The following is a 20,552-nucleotide window of genomic DNA, read 5'->3' as shown; positions in this document are numbered from 1 at the left end:
ACGATAGAAAGTTTAGCATTGAGACGCAAGGCGATCTTAAGTTAACTACGCTCAGCGTACTGGCTAAGTTCGATCTTTTATGTTACAGCGGTGGTATACAAGTATTGGAGTAGAAAAATATTTCAAATTCTTTCGAATGTTCCTGTTCTGAAAATTGTTATTGTAAATTCGCAGGGCTCCTTATCGCCTATACGAAATATGTGCATATGTTTATACAAATATTTCTGTGAAGGTAACCTTCACAGTTAAGAATAGTTCGTCGAATCAGCTGATCCTATTGATGCTAGCTGTTTTTTGAGCACGTGCGCGTTATGAAACAAATTTTGCACGCTGTCGCAGCCGACTCTAATACTAGCCGTGCTGAAGGCAACACCGCGAGATGCCGCGAGAATCCAGCTTCAATATACCTAACCCAACCTACCCACCGGCCTCCTGGCTGCACCACTCATCAGGCAGCATGGTCCTGGCTACACAGTCTCCAACAGTCTTCCTCTACCGGCCTTTCGGTTTCCCGTCTATCTTTCAAATATTTATATTAATGTAGTACTGAAGTCCTCTAAATATCAGAAACGGAGCAATAATTCAGATGTTTTATTTATTTATATTAATTCTACAGATCCTTATTTCTGTGTGTAGCACATTTACTTAATGTAATCTATAGCATTTTTGGACATTTTGTCTTACATATTTTTTTTATAATTTCATATATTCATTGATAATGCCACAGCGGTTGGTGTGTCCCAATTGCAAGAGAAATTATGAGAGTACTTTAAAGCATAATAATTACAAATCTATACTTTTATGCCCCAAATATGAAGAATTGCAGAAAAAAATAAATGATTGCTATTCCCCATAAAAAATCGGACACCAACAAAATATTCTGCCAGTTGTAGATGATTTCATTAAAATTTATACATATATCCGGTTATGGGTCCAATTCTGTTACTAAAAAATTAAATTGCAATAGGTATATGTCGATTATTAATTGTGGACGATAAAGGTAAAACTGTAGGAGATGTATATTTTGATCTCTTACAACGAGGGGTCATAATAAATGATGGTAATTTGGAATCTCAAAATAAATTAATAAATAAAGGTAATTTTTCAATCTGAAAATCATGAACATATTTTTTGTAAATTAACATATATTAGTACTCAATCGGGTATACATTATTTAGCAGTTTCAGATACATGCGTTTGTGGTCAAGCTTACCACAGTATTTTGTTTAAATTATTATCAATTTTTTCAAATATTTTATTAAACGATTATGTGAAAACCGTAAATAATAGTCAGTTGGAAATACATGCAGGCATCATTTCTAAAAGTCGTAAATTAAAAAATTTCAATAGAAACCAGATTTTCAATAATTTTTGTTTTAATTCGACTTTTCTTAAAACATCAATTCTGATATATTAGGGTGGTGAGGAAATTTTCCACAATTATAATACTGTCCTCTAACACGATTTTATAATTAACTGCATAACTGTTCCTTTCAATGGGTAATTATGCTAACCTTTTTTCCACGAGTTCATTTAACCTGTTTGACTTCGTACCAATAATTTTGTCTATTTCAGATCTCTATTAACTTATACATACTTTTATCAATTTTTAAATCCTTCAATTTGGTTCAAAGATGGCTTTATCTCATTTCACACTTATATTTTCTTGAAATCTCTGTAAATATTTCAAATATAATGCATCGCAACACCAGACTATCCCGAGAGTCCACAAAATATATACTATGTTTATAAATATTAGTATACTACTGTATTGCTTATACATAATTAATAAAAAAAAAAACGTTATATTAGTATAATTTTATATCACAAAATAACGTTAATTATACTGCTGAGTACAAAACTCTACTATTGAAAATAGGACCAAATAGGACTCCCGATCCTCACATGAACAGTGTTGCTACGTTGTGCATACAGCACGGCTAGTACTAGAGTCGGCTATATGACGCTGCGGAGCGTATAATGAAATATACCATAGAGAATTCTCTGCTGTGTATTAAAATAGGAAAGAAGAGCGGGAGTCGTAGGCCGGTATTCATAGTCGCTACTTATTCTTAAGCAAATGCTTAAGCATGCGGCATCCTCTACTAAGCTAGTAACTAGTATACGATGCCGAATGCTTAAGCATTTGCTTAAGAATAAGTAGCGACTATGAATACCGGCCGTAGGGTTGAATAAGAATTTTCGATAATGAATTCGAAGCTCCACGCATGGCTCCACGTGCTCATCGCGGAGCGCGAATTTTTATGTCCCTAGTGCTGCCGCGCAGCGGGCGTTGCTGGAAATCAGAGAGGCGGCAAGCAGAATTTGAATTATTCTCCCTGTCATTTAAGAAGGAACCTGCCGACCGACGAGTTTAGACCGGTTCTGCGCATGTTGGCGCTCATTGGCTATGCCACCACGAATGCTCTTTCGGCTGCGCATCCGTTCTGCGTCGAAAGCGTTGGCGTGGCGCCATTTTCGTATATACCGCGTGTTTCGACTTTTTTGTCGGATTTGATTGTCTCTTTTTTTACTGAAAATTTCTAAAGAAATGTTGTAAGAAATGTGTAATGAAATCAAACGTACTGGACATGGACATCATCGCGCATTCGCCTATACAAAAAATAAGAAAGGAAAAGCAAGCAACTGAAATATTATAACAGAACTGAAGTATAAGCAACTGAAATATTATAAGGATAAATATTAACCTGAAAGGCCTGAAAAATGTATACTCCGATTTAATGGGAAACATTTCTCTCACAGATAGTTCACTCTGGACAGAGGAAATGATCATAAATATTTATAATTAAAAGAAAGCTCAGTTTCCGGAAATGAGGTACAACGAAATTATCAAATTAGTTGGAAATACATGCTGCGTAGGCTATCTCATCTCTGTACAAGTTTTTTTTATCGACCGCAGTAGTTTCATTAGGGTCCGGTTGTTTACTGGGGCGCTTCGATCGATTCGAACCATAACACAAATGAGACGGCGGCATATACAAGTCAAATACATAAATCATTTCAATTTAAATAAGATACTTTGAGAAACGAAGTTACATTGTACATAGAATCAAGTGTGTGTGTATATTAATATTATAGCTTATAAAGTAGTAGAAAATCCACTAGACTGGACGTACGTAGTGAGCCTGGAAAGTTTTCGTACACTTTATTAGAATTTCACCGCTGTAGCACAAAGGCGACACTGAAAGAGGGACCAAAGAACCTCACACATCCTGACAATCTTTAAATATCAACCACATAAAACACCTATGGACCGAGATAGAGAGACACTTCAACGATGGCTTGAGATTTGTCGATGTCTGTCCCAATAATAAATGCTGCGATTTAATAGCTGCTTACTTATCTGTTACAGAACTGAAATGTCACAGCTCTGAAGAAATTCAAGTAAGGTACACCGAAACATTTGGGACTCGTCGGCGAGTAATTCGGTGTTGTTGGCGAGTAACTGGGCAGCATTTCCCTTTCGCGAGTTTTCTGACCTGGAGTTGGGAGAGTATCCCTTTATGAATAATTTGTACAAACTATGTAGTACCGGGTATTAGAATATACGAAATTGAATACGATATTCGACCTTCTTCGATGAATTTGAGTTAATCCCTGAACCCAGGCACTATACTCTTGTGACTCAGGGGTTTAAACGGAGTCACATTACGAATTTCTTTTTCTAAGCACTTCAAGTAAACGTTGGTACCGACTTCGGTTATTGGAAGTTCAGGGCTTTCCTTCGCAAATTTCACGGCTTCGTCCACCGTTTTCTTTGTCTGGTCCTCTATTGCCTGTAAAAAGCAACAGTAGTTTTACGTAATGCTTCGACTATGAGAAGTAACGTGTAACGCTTACTTTTATTTCATCCTGAGTGATGAGATTCGCATTCAGTATCCGTTCCTTGAAACCAGTGATGGGGTCTTTAGTCTGCCTCACTTCTTGGATTTCTTCCCTTGTACGGTAACTGGTCCCAGGGTCAGACATACTGTGGCCGCTGTATCTGTACGTGTTAGCCTCCAGGATAATGGGACCTTGGCCGGATAGGCAAAAGTCCATGGCGAACTTCGTGACTTCCCTCATTGCCAAAACATCCATACCGTCCACCTGTTAACTTAATTTCTAGCAGAACTGTGGCACACTAAATACTATAAAGGTCGTTGCACGTTTTGGCGAAGCGCGCCGCGGCGAAGCGAATCGAAGAAATAAATAATAATTGATTAATTATCGCTGTGCTTTGGTCCAACTAACCCAGCTCCATAAGAATCAATTGTTTATGAATTTCTTTCTTCGCTTCGCCAAAATGCGCGACCGCCTTAATGCTTCTTTTGATAAAACAAACCCAGATTCCAGGTATGTAGTCTCCTCGTGTGTAGAAGGCAGTATTGTAAGCAGCACGGTGAACGGCGGTACCCATACTATATGAATTGTTCTCGCAAACAAAGATAACAGGGATATTCCATAATTTGGCAATGTTGAACACTTCGAATACCTGCCCCTGGTTAGCTGCGCCATCTCCATACAGTGTAATACATAGTGACTCTGTGTTCATGTATTTATGAGCGAAATTGACTCCAACTCCTAGTGGCACCTGTAAATTTCCTCTTATAGGGACACCATAGCGATCGCGGGCTCGATCATCCTACTAGCTGATACTCACTTGAGCACCGACAATGCCATTTCCACCGTAGAAGTTCTTGCAGTACATGTGCATGGAACCACCTTTGCCCTTCGCGTTACCTCCTTGTCTACCAGTCAGTTCGGCGAGGACGCCACCCGGATCGTTTCCCATTAAGTAGGTCCATCCGTGAGCACGGTAGGCCGTAATCACAGAGTCCTGTGGCCTAATAGCAGCCTTGATACCAACGGCGCAAGCTTCCTATCACAAGCATAAACGTTCGTTAATAAAAGTCTCCGTCGAACAAACTGTAAGATGAATGAAACAACTCTTACTTGGCCGGCGTATAAATGACAGAAACCTCTGATAAACTTCTCCATGTAAATGCTTGCCGCTGCTGCTGACATACGACGGATCATGTGCATTTTTAAGTACATGTCTGCAGCATCGTCCTTAGTAACAGTGACTTTGGTGGACGGTCCGCTTTCCAGTTTGTGTAATCGGTAAGGCATCGTATCGAACGTAGCTTCTGTGGCATAATTGCTTTTCTTGTTGAAGAAATAAGATACCACCTACAAATGCATAAAACTTCAATCTCACGTCCAGCTGTACAAAACGGAGTACAGTAGAGCGTCAAATATCCAAACTACTTGGGACCGAGGTGGTTCAGAAAATCGAATCTCAGTCGTCTGTGTTCATACGCATTCTTATAGTTGACTTTTTGGATTCAATATTGATGAGCAAGATTTTTAATGTTTGGTATTTTTAGACAATGGTTTTGTTGTAAAGAAAAAAAAATGCAAGAACATCAATGGTAATAAAAACACATTGGTAGATAGCAAATATTTACCTCATTTCAGCTGTCGAAGTGGAGAGACACCAGGTGATATAAAAAAAGAAAGAACAAAAATACAATCTTAAGTACCTATAAAGTATCTAACAAGGCCCTGGCATGGAATGTGTGGCAAGTAAGCTAGCTAGAGGTCATCTACTCACGCTACGCTTTGACGTTTGCACGCCTATGTTTCTGATACAGCCCGGTATCATTGTTTCAGATATCTTCCCATTTGTCAGGACCGGGAGCCAACGCAGCGGAGAGTGGACTCGAAGTGAACGAATAAAATAGAAGAAAATGGATCCGACGGGGACGGCTTATTCCAACGCTGTCCAGCGTAGGAGTCCCTCGCCTTCCTTTTGAGCAGCATGACTTGTCGTCAAGGAAACCTCGCGGCATGAGAGGGAGACCGTGACAGTTTCGTAAACAAGAAAGCTCAGACGCCATACTCGGCCGCGTCTTTGCGCCATGGCAACAGCGGACGAGGGTGGGGAATTTGTTTTGCCTCCCAGGAGGTAAGTTGGACAGCGCAGTTAAGCGGTAGTTTACAAATACTGAAATAGGTGGAGTAGAAAAATATTTCGAACTCTTTCGAAGGTTTCTGTTCTGCAAGTTGTTATTGTAAATTCGCAGGTCTCCTTATCGCCTGTAGGAAATATGTGCATATGTTTATACAAATACTTCTTTGAAGGTAACCTTAACGAATAGTTCGTCAAATCAGCTGATCCTGCTGATCACTACTGATGCTCGCTGTTCTTCGTGCACGCGCGCGTGTTATGAAACAAATTTTACGTGGAATATAACATAGAGAATTCTCTGCTGTGTATTAAAATAGGAGATAAGAGCGCGAGTTGTAAGGTAAATTAGGAATTTTCTATAATTCAAAGCTCCGCATGCTCATCGCGGGGTGCGAATTTAATTTTTAGGTCCCTAGTGCTGCCGCGTAGTGAGCGTTGCTGGAAATCAGAGAGGCGGCAAGCAGAATTCGAATTAAATATAAAGTGACTTTGAAAGGATTAAATGATGAAGCAATTTATAGCGCAGCGATATAAATAACTCTCGTAATTAATACTTAATGTTATAAAACGTAATCCGCAGAGTTTTAATCAATAAAACAAAGCGTATACGATAGTACAAAATCTATCCTATATGCCTCAAGTACACTTGTAAAAGTAATGCAGAGAATTATGTGCAATTGTATTCTTTCATTTGACATAAGATACTCTTGCTTATAGGGGATTCTGCTCAACGGTAGCATTCACGATACAAGGAGGCGTAAACTGCACGAAACGTATCGTGTTTTTGATATTAATATACGTCGAGGATACGGTGATAGCGATACCGAATACAACGATCAAGTAGCCGAACCAATTGTTCCATCTTCTAAAATTGCAACTCTTCGATCTTGGAACTGGCTGAGTAGAAGGTGCATGTTTTCTGTAGGCATTGAAGGGTCGACTAGCATCTAAAAATAACGGTCCATCATCGTGGCCTCTTCTGGTCATTAGAAACTCTTCGCTAGCCTGTCCATTGATAAAGCCGTTGTTCTCATTCTCGGTGACCTCGTCGAACTCGTCGTCCAGGTCGTCGTAGTAAACGTACGAGTATCGATGGTATTCGGTTTTAGGCACGCCTAAAACACCGTAATAAATTGACCTTGAGTGAGCTCTTGGATCGGTTAGCATGCCTCCAGTGCTTCGGCGTCTCTCAGAACCTGAGTATACTTCAGGCGCGGAAGCTCCTATGGATCTTGCTTTCAAAGCGATAGCTTTCGAGTAGATCAAAGGTGGGAGGACAAAGACAAGCGGGCCAGTTAAGGATCCTCCGATCAGAGCCATCACGATGTCAAATCTTGGTACAGACTCCCCCACTGCCACGCCAAGGAAAATAATGGCTGACCGTATGGCGCACCTTTTCCATCCAAACGCTGTTATAAAACCATCGACATTATAGGTGAATTATTTAAGCTGATCGAAGCTTTTATAACATTGCGATGTATTTCTACGACATACTAACTTCGGTGGATGTTCCATTGGTCCTCTAGATCCTGGAAGAGGGCTGAATGACCCACGGCGCTTGACAAACATAGCTGAACAGCAGCGAGTAGGATAGCGGCACTCATAGTGAAGCTTCCTGGAACTACTTGTAGCACGTTAGCTGTTGTACTGCCTCCATACTTCCAAACAGCTAGGCTGGTGGTGACCGCGAACAAGAAGCCGCTTACTGAAATCAATGGTATTGAATAACAATGTGGGGGATGGTAAATTAGAGAATCGAGAGGAACGTTGGAATGGCTATACCTAAGAAAGAAATTACAACAGCTTTGTTCATGTCCTGAGGACGATGCATATCTACTTGCACGGTCATTAATGTTGGATGCACGTCGAACTGGAATGCCAGCATCCCATATCTGTGAAGTTAGTTGATAGATATTTACTTTCAAACATGATTAACATCTTCGTAGCACTTACCCAGCAATAAATTTGTCCCAGGCAGGAGAAGTAGGTACCGGAAGAACGTCAAGCACGCGATCGTCAGCAATTATGCACCACCATATTAATGTCGCAGTGAGAATAACAGCAGTAGCGGAGAATGAAACCAACCATCTGTAAGTATTCATGGAACGCATAGTGGGTGACTAGAGCTTGCGAGAGCTTTGGCGTAAAATTTATAGAACGTAATGTCTATGAAAGTGATAAGAAAAGTATCGAGTTACTTCATATCGCGGGGACTACCAAGCCACATAATTGGACACAAAAGTACACCCACGACCAGAAGCCAATAGCAGAACGATATGTCAAATCGTTGACCTGACACTTTCAGTCCGAACATTTGTAAATTTTGCGACGCTGGAATTTACCAAAGGTATGTCTGATCAATCTGTACTACACATATGCGCTAAATTATGTTGCTATGGAAAGGAACATACCAACTAATAAATTAGGTATACTGCAGCCAAAAACCGTAAGGTCCAAGATTATAGTTACCAAGGTCTTCGCCCGGGTACCTAATGTCAATTCAGTTACAGCGGCAAGAGGATGTCTGCAAAGAAGATTCCATTAAGAGTCGTTAACGTTAAACGAACATCAAGTCTTACCGATTCTTCCGCGAAATTTGCGGATCTAGAGTGGTTGCGATCGTCCATGATTTTCCAAGGAGAACGGCTGTATAAATTTGCAAGCCCAACACAACGAGGACCAGGGGAATCCCATATAATCCTAAAATCATGCAGTAATACGCATTCACATTTCCGAACGCTTTTACGTGCAAGGAGTAGCGTTGTAATGTAATGATTTGCAGTTCAGGTGTATCGAATTACGAATTCTTAACAAGTTAACCAACTTTATTTGCTTCGAATATAATCAACTCTTTCACACACCTCGCACATTCTTTGCTTCAATCTCTCCTACAATAATCCCTTAATGATAGATACAAGTCAAATACATAAATCATTTCAATTTAAATAAGATACTTTGAGAAACGAAGTTACATTGTACATAGAATGAAGTGTGTGTGTATATATTAATATTATAGCTTATAAAGTAGTCGAAAATCCACTAGACTGGACATAGTGAACCTGGAAAGTTTTCGTACACTTTATTAGAATTTCTATGACATTACGTAATTTCAACTCGATTGCAAAAATTTGATAAGAGCGTGCTACTCTGGAGGTGGACTAGTACGCTTAGAATTGATAAGAAACTTGCCCCGTACCGTAGAAAATTTAAATCCAGACAAGTTATTCATCTCTCAAGGAAATAGCAACTCGAAGCGCACAAAGGAGACACTGAAAGAGGGACCAAAGAACTTCATACACCCTGACAATCCTTAAATATCAGCCACATAAAACACCCATGGATCGAGATAGAGAGACACTTCAACGATGGCTTGAGATTTGTCCATGTCTGTGCCAATAATAAATGCTGCGATCTAATACAGAACTGAAATGCTCTGAAGAAATTCAAGTAAGGTATATGGAAACTTCTTGGATTCACTGAACATATGTGCGCCTCACAAAACAGGCTCTACGTTAACTCAGTAGAACTTTTCGTACTAGCGTCAACGCGTTTTAATAAAAAATAAAAGCAAAAAGGTACACAGCTCGTCGTCACCAGCATTCCGACAGTCCTCCGACTCGCTTAAGACTGTTCCCAAGGCAGATAAAGGGAGAGACTTACCGCACTGCACGATTGCGCGCGGCAACGCTATGATTGGAAAAACGCCGAAGATGTCGACGACGCATAACGTGGCGAACAAAAGGGACAGATCCGAATTGGCCTCTCTGAAAAGCAGCGGCACTCTCTCGCGATTCATGACCAGCAAATAATTACGCGCTGCTCGGCATCAGACTTGAAACCGGTTGCCCGTTGCGGTGACGAGTACCGCATGAAACGTAACTCGATACTCTATCGAACACGAATGGCTTACCACGGTCAGTGCGACGAAAGAAGACCCACAAAGTGCCGGGTGTCTCCTTCCTGAACGTATCAACTGCGCGTCACGCGGCTATAACGCGAGCCCACTGGAATCCATCGGATCGAAAGTCAATGATAAACGCATAGGAAACGGAACTCTATATCCCTGTCGAATGATAAACGTGTACGTATGGACTATAATCCACGTGCTTCCTGGTCGCTCCCCAACTTTACTTCCCAAACATCCTCTCACATGCGCCACTAATCGCCGCATCTCTTCTCTACAGAAGAAAATAAGATATATCCCTCCGCTGACTCTGCCGTCGTCCAGGTTGTACAATTATAAAAATTGTGCATAAATTTATACACTAAATATATATTTACGGGCTTAGAAAATTCAGAATCGTAGCAGCGGTAATTACAACTTATCGTACTTATACTTAATCCATAGTAAGTGTTCGATAGCAAAGATCCATACAGATATGCGTAATACTTCTTAGTCATCTGTCTCGTAGGCCGGCGAGGCCGGTGAATAGGTGGGGCTCGTCGGCGAGTAACCAGGCACCGGCGGGGAGTACGTCGGACTTGTCGGCGAGTAGCTCGGGCTGGTCGGTGTATACGTTGGGCTGGTAGGAGAGTACTTGGTGCTGGATGGCGAGTACTGAGGACTCGTGGGCGAGTACGTCGGGCTGGTCGGTGAGTAGTTGGGGCTGCTGGGCGAGTACCTCGTGCTCCCCGAGGCTGTGTGCTGCGGTGAGCTCGGCGAGTAGCTCGGGCTGGTCGGTGAGTACGTTGGACTGGTGGGCGAGTATGTTGGACTCGCTGGAGTGTACTGCGGCGAGGTTCCAGCGAACGACGGCGAGGTAGGCGAGTAGCTCGGGCTTGTTGGCGAATATTTCGGACTACTAGGCGAGTAGCTTGGGCTGGCGGGCGAATATTGTGGGGAGCTAGGCGAGTAGCTGGGGCTCGTCGGTGAGTAAGACGGAGAGGCTGGTGTGTAATTTGGTGAGCTCGGTGAGTAGCTAGGGCTCGTCGGCGAGTAGCTGGGACTCGTCGGCGAGTAGCTCGGTGACGTGGGCGAATAGCTTGGACTCGTCGGTGAATACGACGGACTCGTTGGCGAGTAGCTCGGACTCGTCGGTGAATAAGACGGACTCGTTGGCGAGTAACTTGGGCTCGTCGGTGAATACGACGGGCTCGTTGGCGAATAACTAGGCGACGTTGGGGAGTAACTGGGCGATGTTGGTGAATAGCTCGGCGAGGTTGGCGAGTAGCTTGGACTCGTTGGCGAGTAACTCGGTGATGTGGGAGAGTAACTGGGCGATGTTGGTGAGTAGCTCGGACTTGTCGGTGAGTAATTTGGGCTGGTGGGTGAGTAAGTGGGACTCGTTGGCGAGTAGTTGGGACTCGACGGTGTCATGCTCGGTGACGTTGGAAGGTACGCAGGAGACGTAGGTGAGTAGCTGGGGGAAGCTGCGCCCCCTGGCGACATTGGGTACGGACTCATGCTGGGCCCTGGGCTTCCTGGACTTCCTGGCTGCGGCGAGTACGCTGAATAGGCGGGTGAAAGACCCGAGGCGTCTGATGCTCCTGAAGGCGAGAAGCACGCACCTCCTGGTGTCATACCACTGCCCAGCGCTGTGGAAAGAATTGAGCGCTTGTTATAAATGAGATACTTTAGTCAATTATCATTTCGAACCACCAAGTTTTACTTGTGTCACTTTTGCGCAACTGCAAAACGCTTTTAGATGCTCTGTATTATATTATGTGAAATGTTCGTACCAGGCGACATGCTTGAGGCTCCGTAGCCAGGCGTAGCACCCATCCAAGGTGTCATTTGAGGACTCATGCTTGGCGTAGCAACACTGCCGAAGAACATTCCAGCAGTGCCCATTACACCAGCTCCTACCGCCATTGGTATCTCGATACCAGCTTTACATTTCTCAGCGTCCAAGAGCAAATCGAAGCAACCTGAAACGATAAGATTAAATGCACTTGTTAGTTCAATTTAAAAGCTGCGTACTACATTGAAGGACGTTAAATAGTAGAAGCATACCTGTTCCTATGCGTGGAAGTTGTCCCATGATAATATTCTCGGACACCCCTCTCATAGGATCAACCTCAGCGTGAGATGCTGCGTCCAACAAGACGTCTACTGTTTCTTCGAAGGAGCATCTGCGATAAGGTAAAAAATTAGCATAATAATAATAATCGAACATTATAATAATCAGTAACTTACCTCATAAGGGCGCCAGTATCTTGTCTATTAATTCCGTGACGAGTTATAGCCATCAAGTGTCCTTTCGCAGTCATAACGTCACAGAGCAGGGCAAGGTGGCGATAGTTCACGTACAGTCCATAAAACTGCAGTACGGCATTCATTTCTTTCTCCACAGACTTTCTCACAGCCTCTATACCCAGCACTTGGAATATCTCGCAAATGTCGTTACTGAACGTTCTCACAGGATCAACGTCCCTCTCGCTCAACACTTTCATCAAGCTCGTTCCATCTGTTTCCAATAACCACTCTGCTATCGCCTTGAATTCACCGGTCTCTGTGATGACTATACGCTTCTTCGAATCAGTTTGTGGCAAATGCATGTATACCTTTCCTATAGCCTCTATACCCTGGATAAAGATTACAAACAGTGTCGTTAAATACAATGAATCGCATATTGTTTCATGCTTCGTAATCAAGTCAATCGTACCTGCAACGTCATGTCACTCAGCATATTTGCCTCGATACACCTCAGGAACATATCATCCTCCATTTTATCTACAGTCTCCTCCTCGGTGTCTTGGAACTTGTCGTCGCTGTTCATTATCCTAATTCGCAGAACCAACTTCTCGGCGTTGTCGTCGTTGAAAATACAATTCAGGTCGTCTCCGAAGCCAGCGTTGATCTTCTCCGCTATCTGCTCCATAGTTAACTTCTTGTCGGTCATCCTCTTTCGGTCGAGCTCGATACGCAGCAACCACGGTGATATCTTGTTCGGATCGAAGTCGGGCATCTCGTAGTAAACGTTAACGAATTCTTGATCCTCCGCGATCACGGTGTTCTGCGGATCTGGATCGTAATAAATCGCGGTGTTCGCGGTGACCTTCCTCAGCGTCGTGTGCTCCAATCGGCAGAGTACATTCTTCGCCTTCTCCGCGTCTCTCGCGGCAGCCCCCGTTAAGAACACCGTCAACGAAGGAGCTTTTGGCTTTTTGCTGATATTTATGATTTCCTTTAGCCTAGGTACACCAAGGGTTACGTTCTTCGACGACACACCGGCGAAGTGGAAAGTGTTCAATGTCATCTGAGTGGCGGGCTCGCCAAGCGACTGGGCAGCCAAGGCACCTACCATCTCACCAGGCGATACCTACAAACAAATTTAAGAACGACATGTGAGAAGCATGCGCGAAAATCTTACGTTCGAACTAGCGTACAGTCTATATACCTGTGCTTGCTGGAATCTCGTTTCGATCTCTCCAATGAGCCACTCAAAGGCTTCGCTGGACAATCTAAATTCCTCGGAGACACACTTTGTGCACAAAGTGGATCGCACTAAACATTGGAACAGTAACGTGGCATTCTCGTTGGCCTGTTTGCTGAGCCTGTCGTCGCCAGCCACAATGATACATTTCTCTAGGAGGTCCTTCACACCTGTGAACCGAACGTGTTTTAGTATTTTACCCTGTTACTATTAACAACTATGGCAGAACCTTTACGAACTGAATTAACAAGAAAGCATGACTCCGCTTACCTTGTATAACTCTCATAGGGCTAAGGTCAGTGGGCGCTCGCTTATTTATATGGAATATCTTCTGCACGTTCCAAATCATCCTCTGCAGATTACAAGGCAACACGACCTTCGATTCACCGCTGGGGAATATTTCTCTGAGCACAGCACGATCCTTGTTCAATTGCTCCCATTCCCTTTCGAGCTCGGAGATCACTTCGCCAGAGCCCATCATCTCTCTTACTATCTCCTCGTTGAAGATTCGACGAAGGTAACGTTCATTGGTCGGGTCGAACTTGAACTTCTTCTCGAAAGCTTTATTGCTTAACTTGATGGTAGGTAGGTTCTGGAATTCCACAGTCTCGCCACATAAACCATCTTCGCCGTAACGCAGCTGAATAAGCTGTCCCACTGAGTTTCTTACAGTTCCGTCATAATGTACCATTACAGACTCCATAGCTTTTATCAGACGGCGCTGAATGTATCCAGTTTCCGCAGTCTTAACAGCAGTATCGATGAGACCCTCGCGACCTCCCATAGCGTGGAAGTAGAACTCGGACGGAGTCAGACCAGCAAGGTACGAATTCTCAACGAATCCTCTGGACTCGGGACCATAGTCGTCTTTGATGAAATGTGGTAGCGTTCTCTTGCGAAAGCCGAATGGAATTCGTTTACCTTCAACGTTCTGTTGACCCACGCAAGCAATAACCTGAGAGATGTTGATGTTGGACCCCTTCGACCCTGATACCACCATAGCCTTCAGATTGTTGTATTCAGTTAAGGATTTCTTGGCGGAACCACCGGTCTTGTCACGAGCGTCGTTCAAGATCCTGTTCACTTGATTCTCGAAGGTCTGCCTCAAGGTGTTACCCGGAGTAGGTTCCAGCTCCATATTGTGAGCCTTCTGAATTACCTCTATCACGTCCTCTTTGGCCTTCTTGATCGCTTTCTGGATTTCTAAATAAGTCTGCGGATCAGCGATGGTGTCTCCAATACCGATGGAGTGACCTTCCAGCAACAGCCAGTTGTTGATCACAGTCTGAATGTTTCCGTAAAACCGTCCGCAAACCTCGTGCCCCAACTCCAGCATACAAATGTGAAGCAGAGACCCGGCAGACGTACCCAGGGTCTTTTTGCAAAGTATACCCATCACGAGTTCTCCGTGCTCCACCATGACCTTGGTGTCGCCAGGGGAGATCCACTTGTACGGGCCATCGTCTTCCTCGTCGGGGTGCGTGCTGTGAGTTCTTATCATGTTCACGTTGCCTGGGATGATCAGCGAGAAGATCTGTTTGCCAGTCCACAGAGGCTTCGGCTTCAATATACAAGGCTGAGGCATTTTGCCGTCCCAGCTCGGCAAGAACATGAGTATGTTCATCATCTGCTCTTTCTCTATGAACACGTCCCTCTTCGTCATTTTCCTTACAGCGGTAAGCGTATCCTGTACAATACCCATAACTGGTTTGTTAGCTTGCGGCGTGATGATCTGACGCGGGGTCACGTGAATGTTCTCTACTTCCGCGCGGGTCTCCATCGATTGCGGCACGTGCAGATTCATTTCGTCTCCGTCGAAATCAGCGTTGTAAGGCGACGTACAGCTAAGGTTCATGCGGAATGTACTCCAAGGTAGGACCTTCACTCTGTGACCCATCATACTCATCTTGTGCAGGGTCGGCTGACGATTGAATATCACTAAGTCACCGTCACGTATGTGACGCTCCACTCTGTAGCCACATTGCAGATGCAGATCAGATGGCTTCGGATGGAATCTTAAGTCGATTCTCTCTCCATTGTCTCTGACGATATATTTGGCGCCAGGGTACTGCGAGTTCCCACGCCTGACCAGCTCCTGCATCTTGTCGATATTGAAAGGCGTCACGATCTCGGGGAACGTTAAATTCTGAGCGATGCTCCGTGGCACGCCTACTTGATCGATCCGCAGATTCGGATCCGGCGTGATGACAGTGCGAGCTGAGAAGTCAACTCGTTTACCCATCAAGTTCCCTCTTATCCTGCCTTCTTTCCCTTTCAGCCTTGCCTTTATAGCCTTCAACGGTTTCCCCGATTTCTGCATCGCTCTCGGCATCCCGGGCATATCATTGTCGACCAGAGTCGCCACGTGGAACTGTAGCATCTTTATATTCTCTGATATAACGTGCGCAGCTGCTCCAGCCTGCTCGTTCCTGATCAACTCGTTGTTGGCTTTTATGATGTCTGCGAGTTTGTGCGTCAAGTCGTCCTGATTTTTAGCAGAACCATACATGATAACTGCTGGCCTAACCGACAGAGGCGGAACAGGCAAAACTGTTACCACCATCCAATCTGGTCGAGCAAATTTTGGATCCATACCAAGGATGAACGACTCTTCGTCCGTAATATGCTTCAAGATCTCCCACGCTCTTTCAGCGGTGAGTGCCATTTTCTTCTCCTGGGAGTCTTCGTTTACGTGCTTCCATTCCGCAGTGACATCCAAGCCCGACCTTCTAAGATTAGGCTGGTATCTACCGCAGCCGCCGTGTCCTGGCTTTCTGTCAGCCATTGGTTGCTGCTCCTGGTTCTCTTTGTTGATGTCCATTTCGTCGCCACCCTCGCAGATGTTCTTGCTTTTACACAAATCGTAAACGAACGTGAGACGCTTGCGCGACTGCCCTTTAGTTTTCATGACGATTTCTTTAATTTTCGGGTTATGCTGCGATTGAAAAAGTATTATGAAAGCGGCGATAAAGCGTTAAAAAGAAATACAAGTATGATGTTTACTCACTGGACTGACAAGCAGCTTCGAACAATAGAAACACACGCATCTCAAGATCTTTATTGTTTTCGTTATGAAACCAACATGAAATACTGGTTTGGCCAAATCTATGTGACCGAAGTGACCTGGGCATTCTGTCATATTCCCGGCGCACGTTTGGCACCGAGAATTTCTGTCTATGACACCTTGCCGTGGATCCATAAGTCCGCCGAGTTTCGGACGGCCACCTTCCATAGTTTCTGGAAAGCGAATGCCGCCATCTGTGACGGACATCCGACGCTGTACAGAACATTATACAGAATTACAACAATTGATAATTTCAGGCGAACTTTGGACTTTAATTAAGAATTATTTTGTCTTAGCAAGATAACGGAATAATAAATATTAGACCCAATATCTAACTCTTCCTCTTACTTAATAATCTAACGCATAGGTGTGTAATAATAACAGGAATAACAGGGCATCGAAAGTAATAAAGAAACGCAACGATTGTGTATTTATCTTAGTAGTAAAATAATTTCTCCTTTTATTATCACAGTTGTATGTGAATCATACAATAACACATAAAATCATGTTGAATTTAATAGATCTTATTCCTCGCCGATATCTAGCCGGACGTGACACCGCCGAGAACAGAGTTCCCATATTCGAGACCTTTATTAGAAGTGTGATTATAATCAATGAATAAGAAGGATCAAATCCTATTATAAGCGACGTTTAATTGAACAGTAAGGAACTTATAATAATCCCCGTTGCACGTGTGTCATCAATCTGGATCTTATTCCACCCTTAATATCAGCTGATACAAACAAGAAATAGGTATCGTCGGGAAGCAACACGCGCGACTGTTTGGAGGTGGCACCGAATGCCTCTCGCGCGATAAGGTTTCGCAAAATGTCGACTCATGGCGAAATAGTGTCGCGGGCCACGAGAAAAATCATATCCCGCGAGAACACTCATTTACAAGTAGCGAACTTACTATCTCATCGGGAGAAAGAATGCCGAATTGGACCCTTTTTACAGTTCGCAGAGGCGCTTTGGAGTCGGACGTGGCCATTTTGCAACGAGCACGTACAGCTTCTCCCGCGGCCTTCTGCGTCGCGACTCCCTCTAACCGTTCTTTCCCGATCCAAGCATCTCCCTCCCCTGACGGTTCCGCTCGTTGCTAGCTATGATTCACCTACCCCACTTACCGCCGCGTTCCTGAATGCATCGAATAATACGCTTGAGCTTCTATTCTATTTCTCCAATGCAGAGAAACGATAAAAGCGCACTTACGCTGCTAGAATTAATTACAGTTTTTTTATATTAATATTTATACTATAATATTCCAGATAAAAAAATATGCATGTTAGATTATCCTACTAAGTAATTAAAGTTCTGTGTTTAATGCATGTTGAAAGCATTGAGCTATAAGAATACCTGGAAAGAGAACAGAGCAATGAGGGCCGGTCCGAGAAAGAGGGAAGTAACGGGTCATGATGACAGGTGACCCTATCTCTGTCTTACAACACATATAGTACAGAGTGAGAGGGATAATAGGAAGAAGAAGGATTAATAGGTTCACCCTTAATTTTCTATTTCCCTCGGACCGCTGTCGCCTCTACTTCTTCCCACTGCTGTTCTCTCTCCAGGTATTCTTATAGCTCAATGGTTGAAAGTACTTAAGGGGGTATAACCGTTTGAAAGTGTCAAAGATCGGATTTTTTCTTTTTACATATTTTCAAAGATTGGTTTAGAAATATTATAATAATTCGGCCGGATAGATCGATAGAGAATTTAATTGCGAAGAATTTAAAAAAAAATCATCCAGTTTTCTGAAAAATTACTACCTGTAGGGTGATTTGAATAAAAAATATTATTATGTACCACTTTGCGATGCGGCGGCTCGACTGATCGCAGCGGAACTATATTTTTCATTACGGTGGCCCTAAAACTCGCGCTACGCTCAACCAATTCACTTCCAATTTTGTATGCAGAATCGTAATAAGATTCCGCATCGGCGACTTTTTTTTTTATTACGCTTCACCATTTATACCCATTTATTATTTATAAAGAAGAAACGTGAACTTTTCTGTTAGAAAAATCTAACTTTACCTTTGATCTCTCGCCATTTCTTTACTTTTCAAAATTTTCAAAATCGGCGCCGTAGATCGATAGCTATTAACATATTTTATAAGAGAGAGTTTCGGATATGTATTCATAACTTCCGAAAAACAATAGTTTTTTAACTGAAACTTTTTTTTTAAGTAGCTCATAATATTATGTAAACATAATACAAAAACGGAGCATCAAGCCGTTGACTTGTAAAAAAATCCACAAAATTTACACATTTTCCGAGCGTTCAAACGGGTATACTCCCTTAAACAGCTTTCTGTCGCTAATAATTTTAAATGAATGAGAGAATTGATGTAGTATATAAGCCGTACAGCAGAAGTAGTTTAAAGAAAATCAATGACATATATTTATTCTTTACAGGCTCTTTTCTTTTTATAATTATGCTGAATAAAAGGTTGCAGATTATTATTACTATTCTTCGGGCCAAGGCTTCCCTATGCCCTGAGATGCACCCATTCTGGATGGATCTTGACTCGGATAGTGTATCGGAGTTGTTCCTGGAGGGAAAATTGGTGTAGCAGCAGCAGCCGCCATTTGAGGTGGGTAAATGAATTGGGGGGCAACTGGCGGAGGAGGGATCATCATTGGTGGCATCATGCCAGGCGTGGTTTGCAGGTTGAAGAAGTTGTTTCCCATGCTCTCTGGCGGCGGTGGCAGAGCACCGGGTAAACCTGGTACAGGTTCTAAGATTTCTCTAGTCGCCTCTGCTGCGGATACAGTCTGCCTTCCTTGCGAACGACCCCATTTAATGGTCAATCTTCTCCCTCCTAATATCAGCTTGTTAAACGTTCTCTCCGCTGCTGCCTCGGCGGCGCTTCTCTGCGTATACTGAATGAAGGCACACTGCTGACGTGGGACCATTGTTACCGAACGTATTTCCCCGTACTGATAGAAATGATCCCGTAATTGCTTCTCCGTCAGAACATCCCCCAAGTTGCCGATGTATAGAGTCGTGATCGATTTGTCTTCCGGTGGGTCCAGCTTCGGCATCGCCGCAGCCCTGCGCATCAATTTGTCTGCAACGGGATCGTTCACTCCGTAGTAACGATCCTTGATATTCTGATCAGCCAACGGGTCGTCTGGATCCGTGGGTTTCTCGTGGCGGTATGGACATTCCTCTCCTCTCTTACATTCTCCCTTCACCCAGAAGGAACAAATGTGCGGTCTATTCCTCTTATAGTAAGGACTCGTCCTCGCCAGTTTCATTAACAAATCGCTGGCTGCCGCGGATTTACCAACAGCGCCCGCCGGCGACGTCGCGTCAATTTTACCGATTTCGCTATCTATGTTCTGTACATAATATTCCTTGTTCACGTCCGACCTGGGCAAGTCGTCTTTGATTTTAAGCGCCGCGTCGCGCACTTGGATAGGCAAGCCATACTCCAGATCTAGCAAGCACGTTTGGCACACATTCTTCAAGCGACTGCAAGTCTGGCAAACCTCGGTCTTTTTGAACCTCATTCTTGCGCCAGGACACCACCTGAATACTGTGAACGGACGCATGCATATCTTACACTCTTTCCCGTACCTCTCCTTTGTCTGCGAAACAGAAACACGAAACGTGTTGATGGGACCGATACACACGCGCTTAGGTATACCTATCTTAACTCACCATTCGAATATACGGATTGTCACCTAAACAAGTCTGACATAATATAGGGAATTCCTGCAACAAAACACAATACATTGAACAAACACTCCACGCATAACAAACTCGAGATGGTATTACAAATTCAACGCTACTTACGGCATCCTCCCAATTCTGTCTATTGTAAGTGTTTGTTGTTTTAGACGTCGCCATTTCCAGCCACTTACGACACAACAGGAATGGACATTGATGTTTATTACTCAATGGCGACAAATGGCAAACACAGAGGAGCCACAGGCTTACAACATATGATGGCTGATCGTATTGATAATCTGCACCTGCTTCGTTGAAGAATCAGCCTTTAATTTGCATATCGGGCAGTTCTCATTGAACGATTTTCTTGCGTTAAGTTACTAGAGTTGTCCTACTAAGACATGGATTTTTATTTCAATTAAAAAAATATGAAAAATTAACATTTTCAACCCGAAAAAATGCCTT

General features: G+C 43.5%; 3 protein-coding genes, 1 long non-coding RNA gene and 1 pseudogene across 5 annotated transcripts; 1 reads left to right on the top strand and 4 right to left on the bottom strand.

The window, feature by feature from the left end:
• Positions 1-4,648: 4,648 nt before the first annotated feature.
• On the bottom strand, positions 4,649-5,668 carry LOC143378448 (pyruvate dehydrogenase E1 component subunit alpha type II, mitochondrial pseudogene; annotated as a pseudogene).
• Positions 5,053-9,770, bottom strand: Mah (solute carrier family member mahogany). Of its 2 annotated transcripts, XM_076806552.1 has the most exons (10): positions 9,635-9,770; positions 8,554-8,674; positions 8,386-8,498; positions 8,173-8,305; positions 7,928-8,062; positions 7,757-7,866; positions 7,473-7,679; positions 7,171-7,383; positions 5,472-7,089; positions 5,053-5,193 (listed from the first exon to the last, which is right to left on the bottom strand). In XM_076806552.1, exons 1-9 carry the CDS (start codon positions 9,768-9,770, stop codon positions 6,686-6,688), a joined length of 1,572 nt encoding a protein of 523 aa, XP_076662667.1. In that variant the 3' UTR covers positions 5,053-5,193; positions 5,472-6,685. The 2 variants fall into 2 exon arrangements, with proteins under 2 accessions (XP_076662667.1, XP_076662666.1); XM_076806551.1 differs by having other exon boundaries at positions 5,472-7,383.
• LOC143365951 (uncharacterized) lies at positions 8,203-10,974 on the top strand. Its single transcript, XR_013084629.1, has 2 exons — positions 8,203-8,321; positions 8,401-10,974. It is a non-coding gene; the product is annotated as an uncharacterized LOC143365951 (long non-coding RNA).
• Positions 10,228-17,498, bottom strand: Rpii215 (RNA polymerase II subunit RpII215). Its single transcript, XM_076806550.1, has 9 exons — positions 17,328-17,498; positions 16,358-16,627; positions 13,621-16,285; positions 13,315-13,520; positions 12,580-13,236; positions 12,111-12,499; positions 11,928-12,046; positions 11,654-11,842; positions 10,228-11,509 (listed from the first exon to the last, which is right to left on the bottom strand). The coding sequence occupies exons 1-9, from the start codon at positions 17,403-17,405 to the stop codon at positions 10,368-10,370; spliced, it is 5,715 nt and encodes a 1,904-aa protein (XP_076662665.1). The 5' UTR covers positions 17,406-17,498; the 3' UTR covers positions 10,228-10,367.
• Positions 17,499-18,785: 1,287 nt separating this feature from the next.
• Positions 18,786-20,388, bottom strand: LOC143378707 (pre-mRNA-splicing factor RBM22). Its single transcript, XM_076830628.1, has 3 exons — positions 20,214-20,388; positions 20,079-20,132; positions 18,786-20,005 (listed from the first exon to the last, which is right to left on the bottom strand). Exons 1-3 carry the CDS (start codon positions 20,265-20,267, stop codon positions 18,878-18,880), a joined length of 1,236 nt encoding a protein of 411 aa, XP_076686743.1. The 5' UTR covers positions 20,268-20,388; the 3' UTR covers positions 18,786-18,877.
• Positions 20,389-20,552: the final 164 nt, after the last annotated feature.

This window comes from Andrena cerasifolii, chromosome 2 (assembly GCF_050908995.1).
Source record: "Andrena cerasifolii isolate SP2316 chromosome 2, iyAndCera1_principal, whole genome shotgun sequence".
NCBI classification, from domain to species: Eukaryota; Metazoa; Arthropoda; class Insecta; order Hymenoptera; family Andrenidae; genus Andrena; species Andrena cerasifolii.
The sequence above is the reverse complement of the archived record's forward strand: the minus strand, read 5'-3'. Positions and strand labels throughout refer to the sequence as shown.

Bases quoted from the DNA above. Each gene is read 5' to 3' on its own strand.
- LOC143378707 (XM_076830628.1), bottom strand. From the start codon at position 20,267: ATGGCGACGTCTAAAACAACAAACACTTACAATAGACAGAATTGGGAG. The intron at 20,133-20,213 runs GTAAGTAGCGTT...GTTTTGTTGCAG, and splicing joins GACAGAATTGGGAGGATGCC to GAATTCCCTATATTATGTCA. The intron at 20,006-20,078 runs GTGAGTTAAGAT...TCTGTTTCGCAG, and splicing joins ACAATCCGTATATTCGAATG to ACAAAGGAGAGGTACGGGAA.
- Rpii215 (XM_076806550.1), bottom strand. From the start codon at position 17,405: ATGGCCACGTCCGACTCCAAAGCGCCTCTGCGAACTGTAAAAAGGGTC. The intron at 12,500-12,579 runs GTACGATTGACT...ATCTTTATCCAG, and splicing joins TGAGTGACATGACGTTGCAG to GGTATAGAGGCTATAGGAAA. The intron at 12,047-12,110 runs GTAAGTTACTGA...ACCTTATCGCAG, and splicing joins GATACTGGCGCCCTTATGAG to ATGCTCCTTCGAAGAAACAG.
- Mah (XM_076806551.1), bottom strand. From the start codon at position 9,770: ATGAATCGCGAGAGAGTGCCGCTGCTTTTCAGAGAGGCCAATTCGGAT. The intron at 8,499-8,553 runs GTAAGACTTGAT...TCTTCTTTGCAG, and splicing joins CAAATTTCGCGGAAGAATCG to ACATCCTCTTGCCGCTGTAA. The intron at 8,306-8,385 runs GTATGTTCCTTT...GGTAAATTCCAG, and splicing joins TATACCTAATTTATTAGTTG to CGTCGCAAAATTTACAAATG.